This window comes from Etheostoma spectabile, chromosome 16 (assembly GCF_008692095.1).
Source record: "Etheostoma spectabile isolate EspeVRDwgs_2016 chromosome 16, UIUC_Espe_1.0, whole genome shotgun sequence".
Classification (NCBI taxonomy): Eukaryota; Metazoa; Chordata; class Actinopteri; order Perciformes; family Percidae; genus Etheostoma; species Etheostoma spectabile.
In genome coordinates, this window is record NC_045748.1 from 9,501,638 (window position 1) to 9,517,475 (window position 15,838).

At 42.9% G+C, this 15,838-nt stretch overlaps 1 protein-coding gene across 3 annotated transcripts in view; it reads right to left on the bottom strand.

The window, feature by feature from the left end:
* marveld2a (MARVEL domain containing 2a) overlaps positions 1 to 12,487 on the bottom strand; it is a 14,316-nt gene extending 1,829 nt beyond the window's left edge. Inside the window, exons 1-9 of one of the 3 annotated variants that reach the window (XM_032539170.1) lie at positions 12,300 to 12,487; positions 9,670 to 9,728; positions 7,715 to 8,704; positions 6,015 to 6,235; positions 4,080 to 4,115; positions 3,757 to 3,920; positions 2,918 to 3,089; positions 1,573 to 1,623; positions 1 to 818 (exon numbers count right to left, since the gene is read on the bottom strand). The exon at positions 1 to 818 is cut by the window's left edge and continues 1,829 nt beyond it. In XM_032539170.1, coding sequence (XP_032395061.1) covers positions 699 to 818; positions 1,573 to 1,623; positions 2,918 to 3,089; positions 3,757 to 3,920; positions 4,080 to 4,115; positions 6,015 to 6,235; positions 7,715 to 8,687 — 1,737 coding nt within the window. In that variant the 5' untranslated portion in view covers positions 8,688 to 8,704; positions 9,670 to 9,728; positions 12,300 to 12,487 and the 3' untranslated portion in view covers positions 1 to 698. Of the gene's footprint in view, positions 819 to 1,572; positions 1,624 to 2,917; positions 3,090 to 3,756; positions 3,921 to 4,079; positions 4,116 to 6,014; positions 6,236 to 7,714; positions 8,705 to 9,516; positions 9,729 to 12,299 lie in introns of all 3 variants that reach the window. The other 2 variants (XM_032539167.1, XM_032539169.1) reach the window with 2 other exon arrangements.
* Positions 12,488 to 15,838: the final 3,351 nt, after the last annotated feature.

Sequence of the window (15,838 nt, forward strand, 5' to 3'; positions counted from 1 at the left end):
GAGAGAGAGAGAGAGAGAGAGAGAGAGAGAGAGAGCTCTTTTGATTGTTTTCAATGGTATAGTTGTACAGTTGTTCTTAAACATGACCACTCTACTAACTGTAATTGACAGTTGCACCATGTTGTGTTGACGACTGCTATAGTATGACTATCATATATGTCCTGTAAAGTAAAAAGGACTTTAAACTAACTTTTTTGTGGTAAATTCTTAATGTATTCATTAAACGGGTGCATTATAAAAAGCATTTAAAGGGTTGCTTCTTTCTTGTATAATTTCTGGCATATGTTTTCTGAGAATCTCTTTTATATCCAGACTAAGTTTGTATTGTACGTGAAAGTTCCCTAACCGAAGTGGGACCCTGTGAATCTGAGTCTAAACTATTTGGGACGTCACTGGCAACACCCAGCCCTAGAAGGTAGCATGGGCCAAGGAAGCACCCATTAAATCTTGGAGCGGATTTCACAAAATGTCAGATTATTCCTTTAAGTATAAAAGCCTTCCCCTTTAGTTCTACGTGTGTGGCCTTTAGTAAACATACATACAAAACTGCTACTGGACAACAACCGCTGTACGGCTCCAGAAACATCCTGTTTACTCTCCAGTTAAAATGTTGTTTCCACCTCCAGTAGTGCTCAGCTGTCAGAAACAGTTCTGCATTAGAGATCAGTGGTGGAGCAGCGCAGAGACGCCTCAGAGCTTTAGCCGAATCCGTCGTTCCACTCCATCACTTTATCGTATTCTTGGATCTTCTTTTTGATGTGCGACAGTTTGCTCTTCAGGTACTCGCAGCGCTCCTTCTTCTCGAGGATGGTCGGGTCCTGGTTTGATGGATGAAAAATAATGACTACTATTAAACCTAAGAGATAACGCTTGTGATATTCAGAGCTACACAGAATCTGCGGACACATTGTGAACACATCTGTTAACACATCTCCACCCAAAGAGGAAAAACAGGCCGCTAAGTTCTGCAGATTTTCAGTCTGAATCACCGTTGAAAACTTTAACTGTTTGTCCGATTTTCTCAGTTTTTCTAATTTTCCCATAAAAAGTCCCAAAACAACAGATAATGTATCAACTAACAAGTATTGTGTGTATCAAACCCTGATATACGTTCTTTCTCTGTGCCACAAAGCTCCGTTGTTGTTAAAAACACGTCAGTGAGCCACACTGCTGCACTCAGTGACATGTTCACCCACACCCACACACACACACACACACACACACACACAACTAAAATTATTTCCTCCTACTGCAGCAACCAGCTGTTTTAGGAAATTACCAGTACTAATGACACTGTATATTTGTGTTTTTAAAAATGTGCATCCTTAGTAGGAACCAATGGGCTTGGAACTGAGAGCAACAGACATAAAGTATCGAGGGACGGACTTACATGTTGTTAGTTTTGGTCTTTTCATGGGATTTGTTGACAAAAAAGAAAACCATGTAATCTGACTTTTACATTAATACATTTAGATCTAGATAGATATATTTAGAATCCGTGTCAAAGAGAAACAAAAAAAAGCCACTGCTGCAGACGGCGTATACAACACATCAACCAGACAATAGGCTCACATTTTTCTTCCTCTGGTAGTCCTGAAGGATTCTGTTAATGCGATCAACCTCCTGCAGCGAGAGACAGAGAGAGAGAGAGAGAGAGACAGAGAGAGAGAGAAAAGAGAGAGAGAGACAAGAGGAAGAGAAGAGGAGACAGAGAGAGGAGACAGAAAGAGAGACAGAGAGGGAGAGAGACAGAAAGAGGAGAGACAGAGAGAGAGAAGAGACAGAAAGAAGAGGACAGAGAGAGAGGAGAGACAGAAAGAGAGACAGAGAGAGAGAGAGAGGAGAGACAGAGAGAGATGAGAAGAGAGAGAGGACAGAAAAGAGAGACAGGAGAGAGAGAGAGAGAGAGACAGAAAGAGAGACAGAGAGAGAGAGAGAGACAGAAAGAGAGACAGAGAGAGAGAGAGAGAGAGAGAGAGACACCGTGTTAAACTCAGGTCAATCCATTAAAGAGTGAAATGCAGGAAAATGCTTCAACAATTATTAAAATCAGGTACAATGCAAATCAGGTGCTTCTGCATGGAGCAGAGAAGGAATGTGAGGGCGGAGGGGAAGTCCAGCGGGAACAGGAAGTGTAAACAGAGGAAGTTACAAGATAGGGAAATGAGGCACATTTTAACCACAAAAAGACTGGGTGCAATATTCCAGACACAACCAGTCTCTGACCAAAATGATTCCTCAGCGCTCACATGAAACCAAACACTGGTCGGAACTACAGCCCGACCGATATCTCAGCGGGCCGATATCATCCGCCGAAATTAGGCATTCCCCGATCTATCGGTATGGGCATTTATAATAAAATAAATAAACGTGTTCGCAAAGACAGCGTTTAAAATGGACTACACCTAAACTGCGAGCATCAAAATGTTTTCCAAATCTAAAAAAGATCCTTTCTGGGCAGCGCAGTTTGTTGGAAACTGTCTGCACAATGTGAAACATTTTATTATTTGTAAATACACGTAAGGAGTACTGCATATTCAGATATTAACAGAGTACTTCTGCAATTGTAAAACACAAAAAAGAAAACTGTATCTCAGCCTTGATTTTGATGAAAATTAAAGTCCTGAGTGTGTGTCAAGCTGCAAAAATAGAGCCTACAAGTCCCATAATGCAAGGGGACTATAACTTTTGTAAAACCGTCCCTGCCTGTTAAATAAATACGCTTTTCAATCTGCTTACAATGAGTTAAATGATATAAAATCTGTGGGAGTTAGCCTCATAAATAGCATGTATACAGTATATCTGAGACAAAATACTCCAAACTAGATAGTCAAAGCCTGACTTCAGAAACAACAGATGCACACAAAGAAACATTTGATCATTTAGAGAAGCACAGGAGATGTGTGCAACCAATCACCATCTGGCTGGTGGGGTGCTGGGGCAGACTGCGTATCATGGCGTCCATCTCATCGAACTTCTTGAGGGTAGCCTGCACCTCCGAGTGGATTTCTTTGTACTCGGAGTACTGGTCGTTGAAGACGGCTCGGTACTGGTCCCGCTCCTCGTCTGACCGGATCGTTGGGTACTTGCTGCACGATGGAGGAAGAGAAGAACACGTCAGTAACATCATGAGAGTAAACAAACTTAGTTCAGTTTAGATCATTTCAGCTGGTGTGACCGCGGTCAATCAACCAATCAAACTGTGGTGCGGACGGGACAACTCAGTCGAGATCGCTGCAATTTAAAGGACAAGCAATTTACTGAGGAAACAACTGCTGTATTAATCGTTGATACATATAATCACTAGTTGCATCCCTACAGTTTATTGTTTCTATTTCACTATACAGTATCCTGTAAAAAAACAATCTTTACAAAAGGTGACAAAGGTCTGTAGCAGTATCATGGGTGATCAACAGAAAGTTAAGAATCCATTCTGTTGGACATCCCCCCCACCCTGCACCTGGAGTTACAGCCCCTATCTTCTGGTTCCCTCTTCATATACCCACTAGTTAAAACCAACAGATATAAATCTATAAATAATAGATATAAACACTCCTTCATAACCTCAGCCATCTCGCTGCTTAACTCATACTGGACCGCGCTTGGTAAACATGGCTTTTTAAATGATGTTTTTTTAACTATTTTTTATTATATGTTGTATTTCCATTGATAGTTTGTGATTACTGTAGTCACTGCTGCCAAAACAATTGCCTCTTTGGGGACAAACGAAGTTCTACTTGATTTTTTAGCACTTACCTGATGTAGTCAGGCACAATAACAGGTTTTGGGATGTGTCCTGATGGTATGGCTCCCTGCAGAATGTGTGGTGGGACTGGTTTCGGAGCAGCCTGGATGGGAGCGACCGAGGACTCGTGGATCTGTTCAGGACCTCTGGCTGCAGAGGCCGAAACTGGAACTATCTGCATGGACACAGCAACAGGAAAACCAAATGAACTGTGCTGATTGAGCTACCAAATAAAATAAAAAGAGTGTTAGCTTTCATGCTTTCATCAACCCCGACGTAGATGCGTTTGTCTGTATTATGATTTTTAAATTACGCGGCGTTACAGGATGCTTACCAAGGATTGTGCCACTCGCACGTCAGAGGGACGCATCTGTGTAAACAAAACACACAAAAAAATATAACCAAGTTAACATGCAGGTAATAGTGATGATCAGACTTCATGAAGAGAATAGTCTGACATTTTGGGAAAAGTTCTTCTTTGCTTTCTTGCAGAGAGTTAGATGAGAGGATTGATAATAGGGCTGCCACTAACAATTATTTTCATTTTCACTCAGTCATCAGTCTAACGTAAGATGGTTGGTCTTTAAAATGCCAGAAAATGGTGAAAAATGTTGATCTGTGTTTTCCAAAGCCCGAGATCAGGAGCCCGTTTTAAACAAACTCAGAGTCTAACCCCGATGTCTGAACATCTGATTTGAGTTGGTTCAATCAACTCAAGAGTAGGTTCATGTGAATGCACCACCACCATACAAAGGCAGCATGAATGGAGCCATGATACTTGGATTCACCATGGCAACAAACAAACGGTTTGGCGGAAATACTCATGCACACATACTGCGAGTGTGAACATGTATTTGGTTAAAAAAGCAACACAGCGGCTGCTGCAAAAGAGAATTTGCGTGGGAGAAAACTTCTGCTGGAGTCAATGCGTAAATTTCTATATAGTGTATTAACATAATATGTAATCATGAGTATAGCCTAATTTTACTAGTGAAATAGGATTGAACCTATAAGCTATTATTTCATTCAGGTGCAATCCTTAGGGCGAACAAGTCCCAGGCCTACTAATCCCATTCTGAGGCTGTAGCACCATCATTAACAGAATTATAATTCATAATCTGTGATTTCAAACGGTTTCACCTGCAATATTGTGGAACTCCTTTTCAATGTCTCTCACTGGTTTGTGTCCAGGCAACGCTACAAAGACGTTTAAAAAATGTTGCAGAGTTAGTCACACTCTTCTGACGGCGCTACGCTACACAGTGGCTTTACTAAAATGCTTCGCATCACCAATGATGTAAAGAAAACTGGCGTTTCAAAAAAATGTAACGTGGCATAAAGAAGGTGCTGGGATGTAAGAGCATGTCCACGATGGGTGACGTTAGTGATAGGAGGACAGATAAGGTTGTGTAGGTTACATAACTGATACGATTGGGAAGAAAAACGATACCGCTCAAATAGGTAGTTATCTAAAAATGAAAATGCGTCAAAAAGCAACCCCGGAGTTTCAAACCAAAACGGGGGCAGCAGTGTTTCCAAATGTCTCCGTTTTAGGGGCCGTAGTAGTGTGAATGCAAGGCGTGAACGTAGCAAAACATATTCATTTTTAAAGCAAAATGTAGTAGGCAAGGCAAGGCAGCTTTATTAGTATAGCACATTTCAGCAACAGGGCAATTCAAAGTGCTTTACGCAAAATCAGTTAAAAAAAATAAAAACAGATAAAACATGTGAATAAACAGTTAAAAGTAGCAGATCAGAAATGTATTTTGGCCCTAAACCGTTAAGGGATTTTTAAACTAGCAAAAAGTACTTTGAAATCAATTCTTTGAGGCACAGGAAGCCAGTGTAAAGACTTCAGAACTGGAGTGATGTGATCCAGTCTCTTGGTCTTAGTGAGGACCCGAGCAGCAGCGTTCTAGTAGTGTAAATATAGGCTCAAAAACTAGTACCGTATAGTTAAACTATGCTGTGTGTGCACCTGTTTGCCCTGCGGCACACCGATAGGACTCACAGACACCACCTACTCATTCCTCCACAGCTGTAAGCCTGTGTGCAAATGCATGGTTTGCTGTTGCATTGTGTGTGTGTGTGTGTGTGTGTGTGTGTGTGTGTGTGTGTGTGTGTGTGTCAACATGTCTGTAGCCTGTTTTTTTAGCCATCGGAGTGATAGATAGGGTTGGAATAACCCTTAAAGTTTAAGAAGAATCCCCAAGTGATTTTGAAGAATCCCAGGACTCAACCCTTGAATCAAACACGTCTGTGATCTCACCTCGAGGCCGTGCTTCTCCCGGTACCTGCGAGCAGCTTCATGTCTCCACAGCTTGAGACTCACCAGGGCTCCGATCAGATACAACAGCAGAGTGACAAACAGGAAGATGATGGCAGCAGTCTGGCCTGCCTCTGTTCTGCAGAACGCCCCGTTGATGCCGTTGTTGAAGACCGGGTAGGAGCAGAGGCCTCCGCGGGTTGTGTCTCGGACATAGGCAATGCCTGGTAAACCAAAAGATAACGTGCAATACAAGAGGTAGGTTAAAAAAATAATACTCATACTTTTCTCCAGTGGTATCCAGCATTACAGTACAATAGTCCATTATGTGTTTTGACCATTTGTGATTGAAACTCCGTCTCCTTTACCATGCTTTGCTGAAGTGACTTGTTTGTCATGTCCTCACCATCCATATCTATACAAACTAGGGCTGCACAATATGTAAATATGCAATAACGTTGACTTTCCCAATAACAATAATACTTGCGATAAATGAACAGATATTAAAGTGTACTCAGTTCTGAATTTCTGCTGCTTTCAGGATTCTGTTAAAATGCAAAACAAATTGCTCGTTGAATATCAAACAAACCAAAGGGAAATATTCCTGAATTGAATAGAAAAGGCACCACTAAAAAAATGAACTACAGTTAATCTTTAAATTGCAGCTTTCTATTGATATTTTCTTTCAACAAAACAAAATCTCTGAGTGTCTTTCGCGATGTGTCAAAACCTCTCTCTGTGTTTATTGCGCCAGGTGATATATTTATATATGTATATTTATATAGTGATATATTGTGCATCTCTGACACAAACAATGTGTTTATGATTAAATTAATCTCAAATTGCACCAGATTGATGCATTTAACTTTAAAATGCACTCCATTTTCTTTCAGAGGAGACCACCAGAAACATGCAACACACAAAACATTAAAACATATAAAACAGACAGTAAAACATTTATAAAGACAGTAACCAACCACATTGACTTGTGCAGTTATATGCAGAAATTCTACAGCTAGAACATGATCAACGTGCTTGTGCGTTGTGTGCAAGTAATTCTACGGTTTGTTTAACAGAGTGATTGCTGCTGGGACAAAACAAAACAAACCAACCAGCGACTATTAGCCTCCATCCAGAGGGGACATACTGGAATGTCCTATTCAAAGGGTGTAGGCTGTCTTCTAAGACGGCCATAGCTATCCGCTGTAGTAGTTTAGCATACAGGGATGTGGGTTGCAGCTGGGACTCACCAATCAGTTTATTTGACCATCTTACGATTTGATTTAGGCGATTCTGGTGCTTAGCACAAGTATCTTCCCTCAACCCAATCATGCTGCCACTTGTGTCTCTGCTGTGTCAATGTAATTATATAATATAATTTTTTTTTACCCTAATGTCTGTATTATAGCAAACTTGTACACTGTATTCATCAACAGGATTTGAAGAGTTATATCTGTTTTACTGCTTTTTATATTTGTAATGTTCACTGTAAATCTTCTTAATGTTGTTGTTGTTTTTTTAGGTAAAAATGTTATGATCTGTCCAGGGACAACGGATGAAAAATGGCCTTTTGGCAAATGCTGGTGCATTTGCAGCAATTTTAAATAATGTACACTGTCCCTGTCAAATAAATTAATAAATGAAGTGAAACTCGACCTGTGGAAAGCGCTGTAATGTGTTGTGTGTGCCGCTGCGTTGCCTACCTGCTCCCATGTACAGCACGGCCAGCGCCAGGTTTATGGTGAACTCAGTCAGAGGCCACCAGGAGGAGTCCAGCAGAATGGTGCGGTAGTACATGGTCATCCCCAGCACTAACATGATCACAGTCACCAACCAGGCCAGCCCCGCCACAACCAACACAAACGGGGTCTTGGGCCCTGAGTAGTAGGATCCCCCCGTCACATCACCGTAACCTCCGTACCCGCCGTACCCTCCTCCGTACCCTCCTCCAGGAGACGAGTATCCGAACATGTTGAACCACTCGTTGTCTTTGTGGATGTAAGCACAGACGCAGGCGAACACAGCTGCTCCCAGCAGGAGCTCCACGCATCCCAGAATCCTCAGCAGTCCAGCCCAGGACTTCATGTAGTCGTAGCGCATGTGATACTCCTCCACCCGCTCGGTGTAGGTCAGAGCTGTGCGGTAGGTTTGCCCTGACACAGACTCATGGGCGTCCAGAAGCTCCTTGCGCGAGTTGTGGCTGCCGCCTGAGCCGCCATACGGGTCCCGGTATGATCCAGGAACGGAGGGGGAATGTGGAGGAGAGCAGCGAACCCCCTCACTGGTGGCGCCGCTGCTGTTGTTGTTGTTGTTAGATGAGGAGCCAGGCATAGACCACGCCTTTTTACTGCTGTGGTTACTTCCTCTGAATAAGTTCTTCCAGGAGTCGGGGATAAAGCGGTGGACCGGTTTGATGTCGAGGGCGGGGTCGCGGTCCGGGTCTAGGTTGTCTTCGCTGCCGCTGGGATAAGACTCGGGCCCCACGGGAGGCTGGTCCGGCAGAGGCGGAGGAGGGAGCGGGTCGGCGCTCCGGGCGAGGTGAGGCGCTCTCTGCTCACTCAGCGTCTGCAGATCGCTGGCGTCTCCCCGGGGTAAGGAGCCTGGCGGTACCTGGTCGTAGTACGGCGACTGGCGGACACGCTCAGTGCGTCCGTAAAAGCCTCCTCCATTGGACATTTGGATGGTGATGGTCCCTGAGAGAGCGAGAGAGAGAGAGAGAGAGAGAGCACCACACACACACACACACATTTACATTTGAGCTGCAAGTAAAAACATTTTTTAAATTATTTGGATAATTGACTCATTAGCAGAAAGGCCAAATATTTGCCGTTTCCAGCTTATTAACATATGAGGATTTGTCGCTTTTCTCAGTTTTATTAAATTGAGTTCGGACAAAAACAGGAATTTAAAAGATATCATTAAAGATATTTTCACTGTGTAATGGACCATATGAATAACCAGAACACATTTTTAACGTCTCACTTTGTAAGGTGACATCCTTGAAAGTCCCCCCACCCCCACCCAAAAACTCAAACTATCATGTCAAAAAGAAAAGCATCAAATCCTCACAAATGACAAGCAGGAACTTGCTAGAAAAAAACGTCTAATATTGACATGATAATCAGAATTGTTGCCAGTTTTTCATCAATTAATGAATTAATCATTTAAGTTCTCATCATTTTATCATCAATTCAAATCATAAACAGAACTCAGTAGGCAAAGAAAGAGGAACTATAAAAAGGAAGAAGCCAGAAAACAACAGAAGTCCCAGATTGATGAGAAATTAAAATTAGACATTCAAGAAGACAACTCATGCAAAGTCTGTTTACTACCCGCTCCGACCCGCTAACCCCCGGTACCTGAGCTCACCAGAGAAAAGCCCTCATGGGTGAAGATGTTACCCCAGCATCCTCCATGCAAGCTGAGTCAAGAATGCATTTTTGTGCTGCGATCAAGTCGGGAGCACAAAAATCCCCTGTGGTTGTTCCAGGAATGCTCAACTCACCAATATTGTTTGCAGTCAGACAGCACAAAAATACATTCTTGACGACCGCTCAGCCCTTGAAAGCCCATTTCCTTAAATGATCCCGAGAAGTAAAAAATATAATGAACTGTGTTTGTATACCTCTTTCACACGCAGTCACTCAACACGACTTACATTGGCCTGCGGTTCTGAATGCAAACCTGGTGTGAACACACAGAGTGCCGAGGAATCGCCTGTAAAGACACAAAGATACAAAAAAGGTCTGAGATGTGAAGATGGGGGACATTACAAAGGCTAGACAGCCATCTTTGAGAGATCTTCCTCGATCTTTCACCCTCCCTTAGTAGAATTGTTTTGTTTTTACTTCAAATATAGGCTGCCTAAGTAATAAATATAATTGTGATTATTTGGCTAAAGACTTATATTTCTTACCATCTACCTCGCTGACACAACCACTAAGCTTTATGCAAATTATTGCGTAATGACGTAAATATACAAATATAAAATAAATATACAAATGATGGCATGACGTCATCTATAAAAAATAAAAAAAAATAGCTGTATAACTCACGGTATAATTCGAACACTGGACGATAGGGAGGAGCCCGTATACTCTCTACGTTACATTACACTTTCACTGGCAATCACATCATAGCCACGCCCTGAAACACCCCCTAGCTTTATCGCCGATTTTAAAGTCATCTAGACCTTATTTCAAAAATATGAACATCATTCTTTGTTGCAGAAGACTTAAAACTAGAGATTGTGACCATAAATGTATATGAAGATGTTGACTGAGGTATTAAATCAAGGGAGAAGTGGGTCACTTTCTCATTGATTTCTACAGAAACCGACCTCCTTTTGCAACCGCACGTGTCGCCCCCTGCAGGAGATCAGATAGAAAGCAGGTTTAAGGAGTCCCCCTGCAGGAGATCAGATAGAAAGCAGGTTTAAGGAGTGCCCCGCAGAGAATCAGATAGGAAGCAGGTTTAAGGAGTCTCCCCCTGCAGGAGATCAGATAGAAAGCAGGTTTAAGGAGTCTCCCCCTGCAGGAGATCAGATAGAAAGCAGGTTTAAGGAGTCCCCCTGCAGGGATCAGATAGAAAGCAGGTTAAGGAGTCTCCCCTGCAGGAATCAGATAGAAAGCAGGGTTAAGGAGTCTCCCCCGCAGGAGATCAGATAGAAAGCAGGTTTAAGGGTTCCCCTGCAGGAGATCAGATAGAAAGCAGGTTTAAGGAGTCTCCCCCTGCAGGAGATCAGATAGGAGCAGGTTTAAGAGTCTCCTCGCAGGAGATCAGATAGGAAGCAGGTTAGGGTCTCCCTGCAGGATTCAGATAGAAAGCAGGTTTAAGGAGGCTCCCCCGCAGGGACTTCAGATAGGAAGCAGGTTTAAGGAGTCTCCCCTGCAGGAACTTCAGATAGAAAGCAGGTTTAAGGAGTCTCCCTATGCAGGACTTAGATAGAAAGCAGTTTAAGAGTCTCCCCTGCAGGAGATCAGATAGGAAGCAGGTTTAAGGAGTCTCCCCCTGCAGGAGATCAGATAGGAAGCAGGTTTAAGGAGTCTCCCCTGCAGGAGATCAGATAGGAAGCAGGTTTAAGGAGTCTCCCCCTGCAGGAGATCAGATAGGAAGCAGGTTTAAGGAGTCTCTAGGAGGAGTTTCTAGCTTAAACGTGTTTGTGTGTTGCCCACATTAAATAAGAAGATAACATATCTGTGAGTGACGTAGTTTCTAGTTTTCTTTGATCCTGTCACTGCCGTGGACTTGATCCAGTCTAAGATTTGGCGTCAGACGTCAGGCTGCTAGCAGCAAACAACATAACTTACACGACAATCTACAGACCAACACTTTGTGTTTGTTTAGTTTCATACCGACATTCATGATTTTAATTTGTATTTTCGGGTTTAATGACAGACAGACTTTTATAACAGTCCTGTGCCGAGCCAATGTTGCTGAATAGGTTCAAATTGACAGGTTTTGGTCTATATCATTGTGTAGAAACTTTTTAGACTGAGCTTTGTTGTAGACAGTACTGCTGTAGCCGTTGTAAAGCAGTATATGTTGGAAGGTAGTTTTTTTTCCAGTTTGTGCTTTTTTGCTGCTTCTTTTTGAAAATGACACACTCACTTATGCACTGGCCCGCCCATAATACTATCTCTGCCTACGCCACTACGTTGAGGATGACTGTGTGTGTGTGTGTATGTGTGTGTGCTAATACATCACCAGGTTGAGTTAGACAACCTACTCCTGTTATGAGGAAACGGTTGTTTTAATAAAATAAGAGTCTATAAATATGCCAGCTCCTACAATACATGAACCTATATAATATATATATATATATATATATATATATATATATATATATATATATATTCAGTCCAAAGTATTACATATGACGTCAACACAGTGTGTCCAGTCATGGAGGCCTCATAACGAGACAACAAACCTGCAGCTGGCACGCGGCCAGAGGGCTCGGTCGGCGGAGTCAGTTTAACACTTTGACACTTAACATGTGATTGTTAAGTCATATCCTGTTTAACGTTGTTTTATAAATACAATACAGAATGTAGCTTTCAGTAATTGTTGCTCTCGTTGAGGGTTTTCTACAAGTTTCGTTGCGACAGCGGTAGACTTCGCTCGATGTGCCCATTAAGCTTTAAACACAACGTGACGTTTACTGACTTTCCGACATTAAAAGTTAACGTTTCAAACTCCAAACGACTCCTAATCGACATGTAACCAAGCACGCGGGGTAATAGGTTTGTCTAGGGGGTGTAAATCCAGTCTGTAGTCCGACTAACTTACCTTGTTCGCTTCTTTTCTCCCCTCTTTTCCTTTCTCTCCCCATTCAGTAACCTACAGGTTTTCCCTCGCGACTCTGACTGCACCTCCCCATGACGTCAGCGCACCATGTGGGTGCGGGGGGTGATTACCTGTGAGGCGCGCGCCTGGGTAGTCACCTGGCTAGAGCGCACAATTTCTAGAGGTTTACGCCTCGACGCACGGGCCGCAGGTTCGACCTCCTTTGCTGCCAGTCGTTCCTCATCCCCCCCCCCCCACCCCACCCTATGTCTTCAGCTGTCCTACACAAACAAAGGCCTCATCTTTAAAAAAAAAAAAAAAAAGTAGTACTGAGTACATGTACTCAAGTACTGTTGTAGGCTACAGTATAAGTAGAAGTATTAGCAGCATCAATCAGTCGATCAATCATTGTGTTGGTTGTCGGCACGACAACAGTTTGGATACTTTTGTCCTTTTTATTTAGGTAACTTTTGAATGCAGGACTTTAACTTTAGTATTTTTACACTGTGGTACTAGTACTTTTACTTTAGTAAAGGATCTGAATACTTCTGCCACACCTGATATTCAGAAGTATTTCCACTGAGCACTAGATGGCGCTCTGCTGTTACAGTACAACAGATGCTGAGACATAGTGTGTGTCCATGTGTGTGTACACGTGTGTGTCTGTTACAGTATTTTACAATTGTCCTTACAAAGATTGATTTGAATTATTAATTAGCACACTAATACAAAATCTTACTATGGAATGCCTTTTTCCTCAATATTAAATAAATGAATAAATACATAAATAAATATGCCTTTGAACTACATCCCTGAAGTAAATAAGGCAATAAATACGTAAATAAATGAATACATGTGAATATTCATATATAAATGAATCAATTAGTTAAATAAATTAAAACGTTTCACTTTTAATTTTTTTTCATGGTACTTTTATTTCTTAATGCCACATTTATTGATTTCCCTCTCTCTATTTCCAGTTCCTATATGTAAATTAGGGGGCGTGGCCATCTCACATCAGAACAGGGCCATGGGGGGGAAAAGGCTGGCAAAGTGAGAGTATTTATGTGTTTATTCATTTCTTTAATATTGACTAAAACGGCATTGCATACACCTAGTCACTAAAACTCAATTTCTACACAATAGCTTCAAACTAGCAGCTGCTTCCTCTTGTTGCCGTCTGGCAGACAGACGGACAGACAGACGGACAGACAGACAGACAGACTCTTATGTCCCTGCTGCTATGAGCTTTTTTAATAAGTCAGTGTAAGGTTCTAGATGTATGGCTGTTGTCTTGTATAACCTGTGTGTTTATTTTTTGTTACATGCTGCTGCAAATTGCCCCCCGGGGATAACAAAAAAGAAAAGACTCCTTGAACCTTGAACTGATATTTGGGGAAAATAATTTCCCTCGGTGTACAGGTAGGAGAGATGAGCTGCTGGGAGGCATCAACGGAACGGGAGCACGTCTGTGTGTGTCTGTGTGTGTGGTGTGGTTGTGGGGTGTGTGTGTGGGGTCTGTGTGGTGTGTGGTGCGTGGTGTGTCTGTGGTGTGGTCGTGTGTGTGTGCTGTGTGTGTTGTCTGTGTCCCGAGGGGCCAGGGTCTCTATAGGCAGTGCAATAGGTGGACATTGGGGGGGGGGGGTGTGTGTGGATGGGGTCCTTTATGCACAAGTCAATGTTTCACTCCCACCGCCATCTTGGTTTATAGGTTACTGGCAGACATTTCTGTCTTGGAGGGTCGTGACAAAACCAGAAGTATCTTCTTCAATCGTCACTCCATCGTAAAATAACAAACCTTAAATGCATTTGTATCCTTTTTGTTCACTTCTTTGTCAGAATCTTCTTAATTTCCTCAAAGACCAATGTCAAAGGTCAACACAACTGGCTGCATTCTCATCTAATGCTTCCTTCTTTCTTTCCTTCCTTCTTTCTTTGTCTTCATTCTCCACGTCATGGAGCAGCTTCCAGGCCGAGACATCAGAATATGATCCGTAGAGTTTCAGCTGCTCAGCTTTCTTTAAAAAAAAAAGTGTTTCTTACACAGATTTATTGTTATGAAACAATTCATCGATTCATCATTATAAACGCAACTTTTGTTTTTGCACCCATTTTTCATGAGCTGAATTTAAAGATCTAAGACAGTTTTAATGTACACAATCGGCTTATTTCTCTCAAATATTGTTCACAAATGTGTTAGTGAGCACTTCTCCTTTGCTGAGATAATCCATCCACCTCACAGGTGTGGCGTATCTAGATGCTGATAAAATAGGGGGGGGTCTTAGTAAAAAAGTCTTAGATTTTTCTTTCTACTATAACATGTTTACATGCATTAATGTTAAAAAACACTATTTTTTTCGGATTATACCATATACCTGTATTCCCCCTCTGTCTGAAATGCTGTCTTAGCGCTGGTCTCTTTAAGACCCCCCCCCCCCAGAGGGCCGCAGACGAAAACAAGGAAACAGGCAGTGAATCCAACAGGTCTCCCCTCGGCCTCCAGCGGTCTCAGGGATCTCAGCCCCTTCTTTTGTGCTAGATCCAAACCGACATGAATGAATAAGAAGGACTGGAGACCATGATGCAAAAGGATCCCACCACCCATAAAGCCATGGGGCTGGGGTGGGGGAGCGAGGGCCCCACCCCTACTTTCTACCCTGTACTTCCGGCACCTTCTCTCTCTCACTCTCGCTCACTCTCTCACTCTCACACACACACTCACACTCTCTCTCACTCTCACACACACACTCGCTATCACTCTCACTCTCACACTCAACACATCACACTCCACCACTCACACTCACACTCACAACTCACACTCACACTCCACACCACACACACTCTCAAACTCACACACACACTCACACACACACTCACACACACACACTCACACACTCACACTCACCACACACACCTACACACACACTCACACACACACTCACACTCTCTCTCACCTCTCACTCTCACTCCACACACACACTCACACTCTCCTCACTCTCACTCTCACTCTCAACACACACAAACATCACTCTCTCACTCTCACTTCACACACACAGAGACACCAACACACACACTTTCTCTCTCGCACACGCACCACACACACTTTCTTCTCTCTCCTCGCACACACATTTCTCTCTCTCTCTCTCGCACACCTTTCTCTCTCTCTCTATCGCACCACATTCTCTCTCTCTCTCTCGCCAACTCTTCTCTCTATCTCTCTCGCACACTCTTTCTCTCTCTCGCACACACCTTTCTCTCTCTCCGCACACACTTTCTCTCTCTCGCACACACTTTCTCTCTCTCTCTCCGCACACTTTCTCTCTCTCTCTCGCACACACGCACACTTTCTCTTCTCTCTCGCACACAACGACACTTTCTCTCTCTCTGCGCGACAGCACACAACACACACAACACACACCCACACAACCACACACAAACACACACAAACACACACACACACACACACACACACACACACACACACACACACACACACACCATTAAAGAGAGATGGACAAAAACACAAAGACGACAAGAAGATA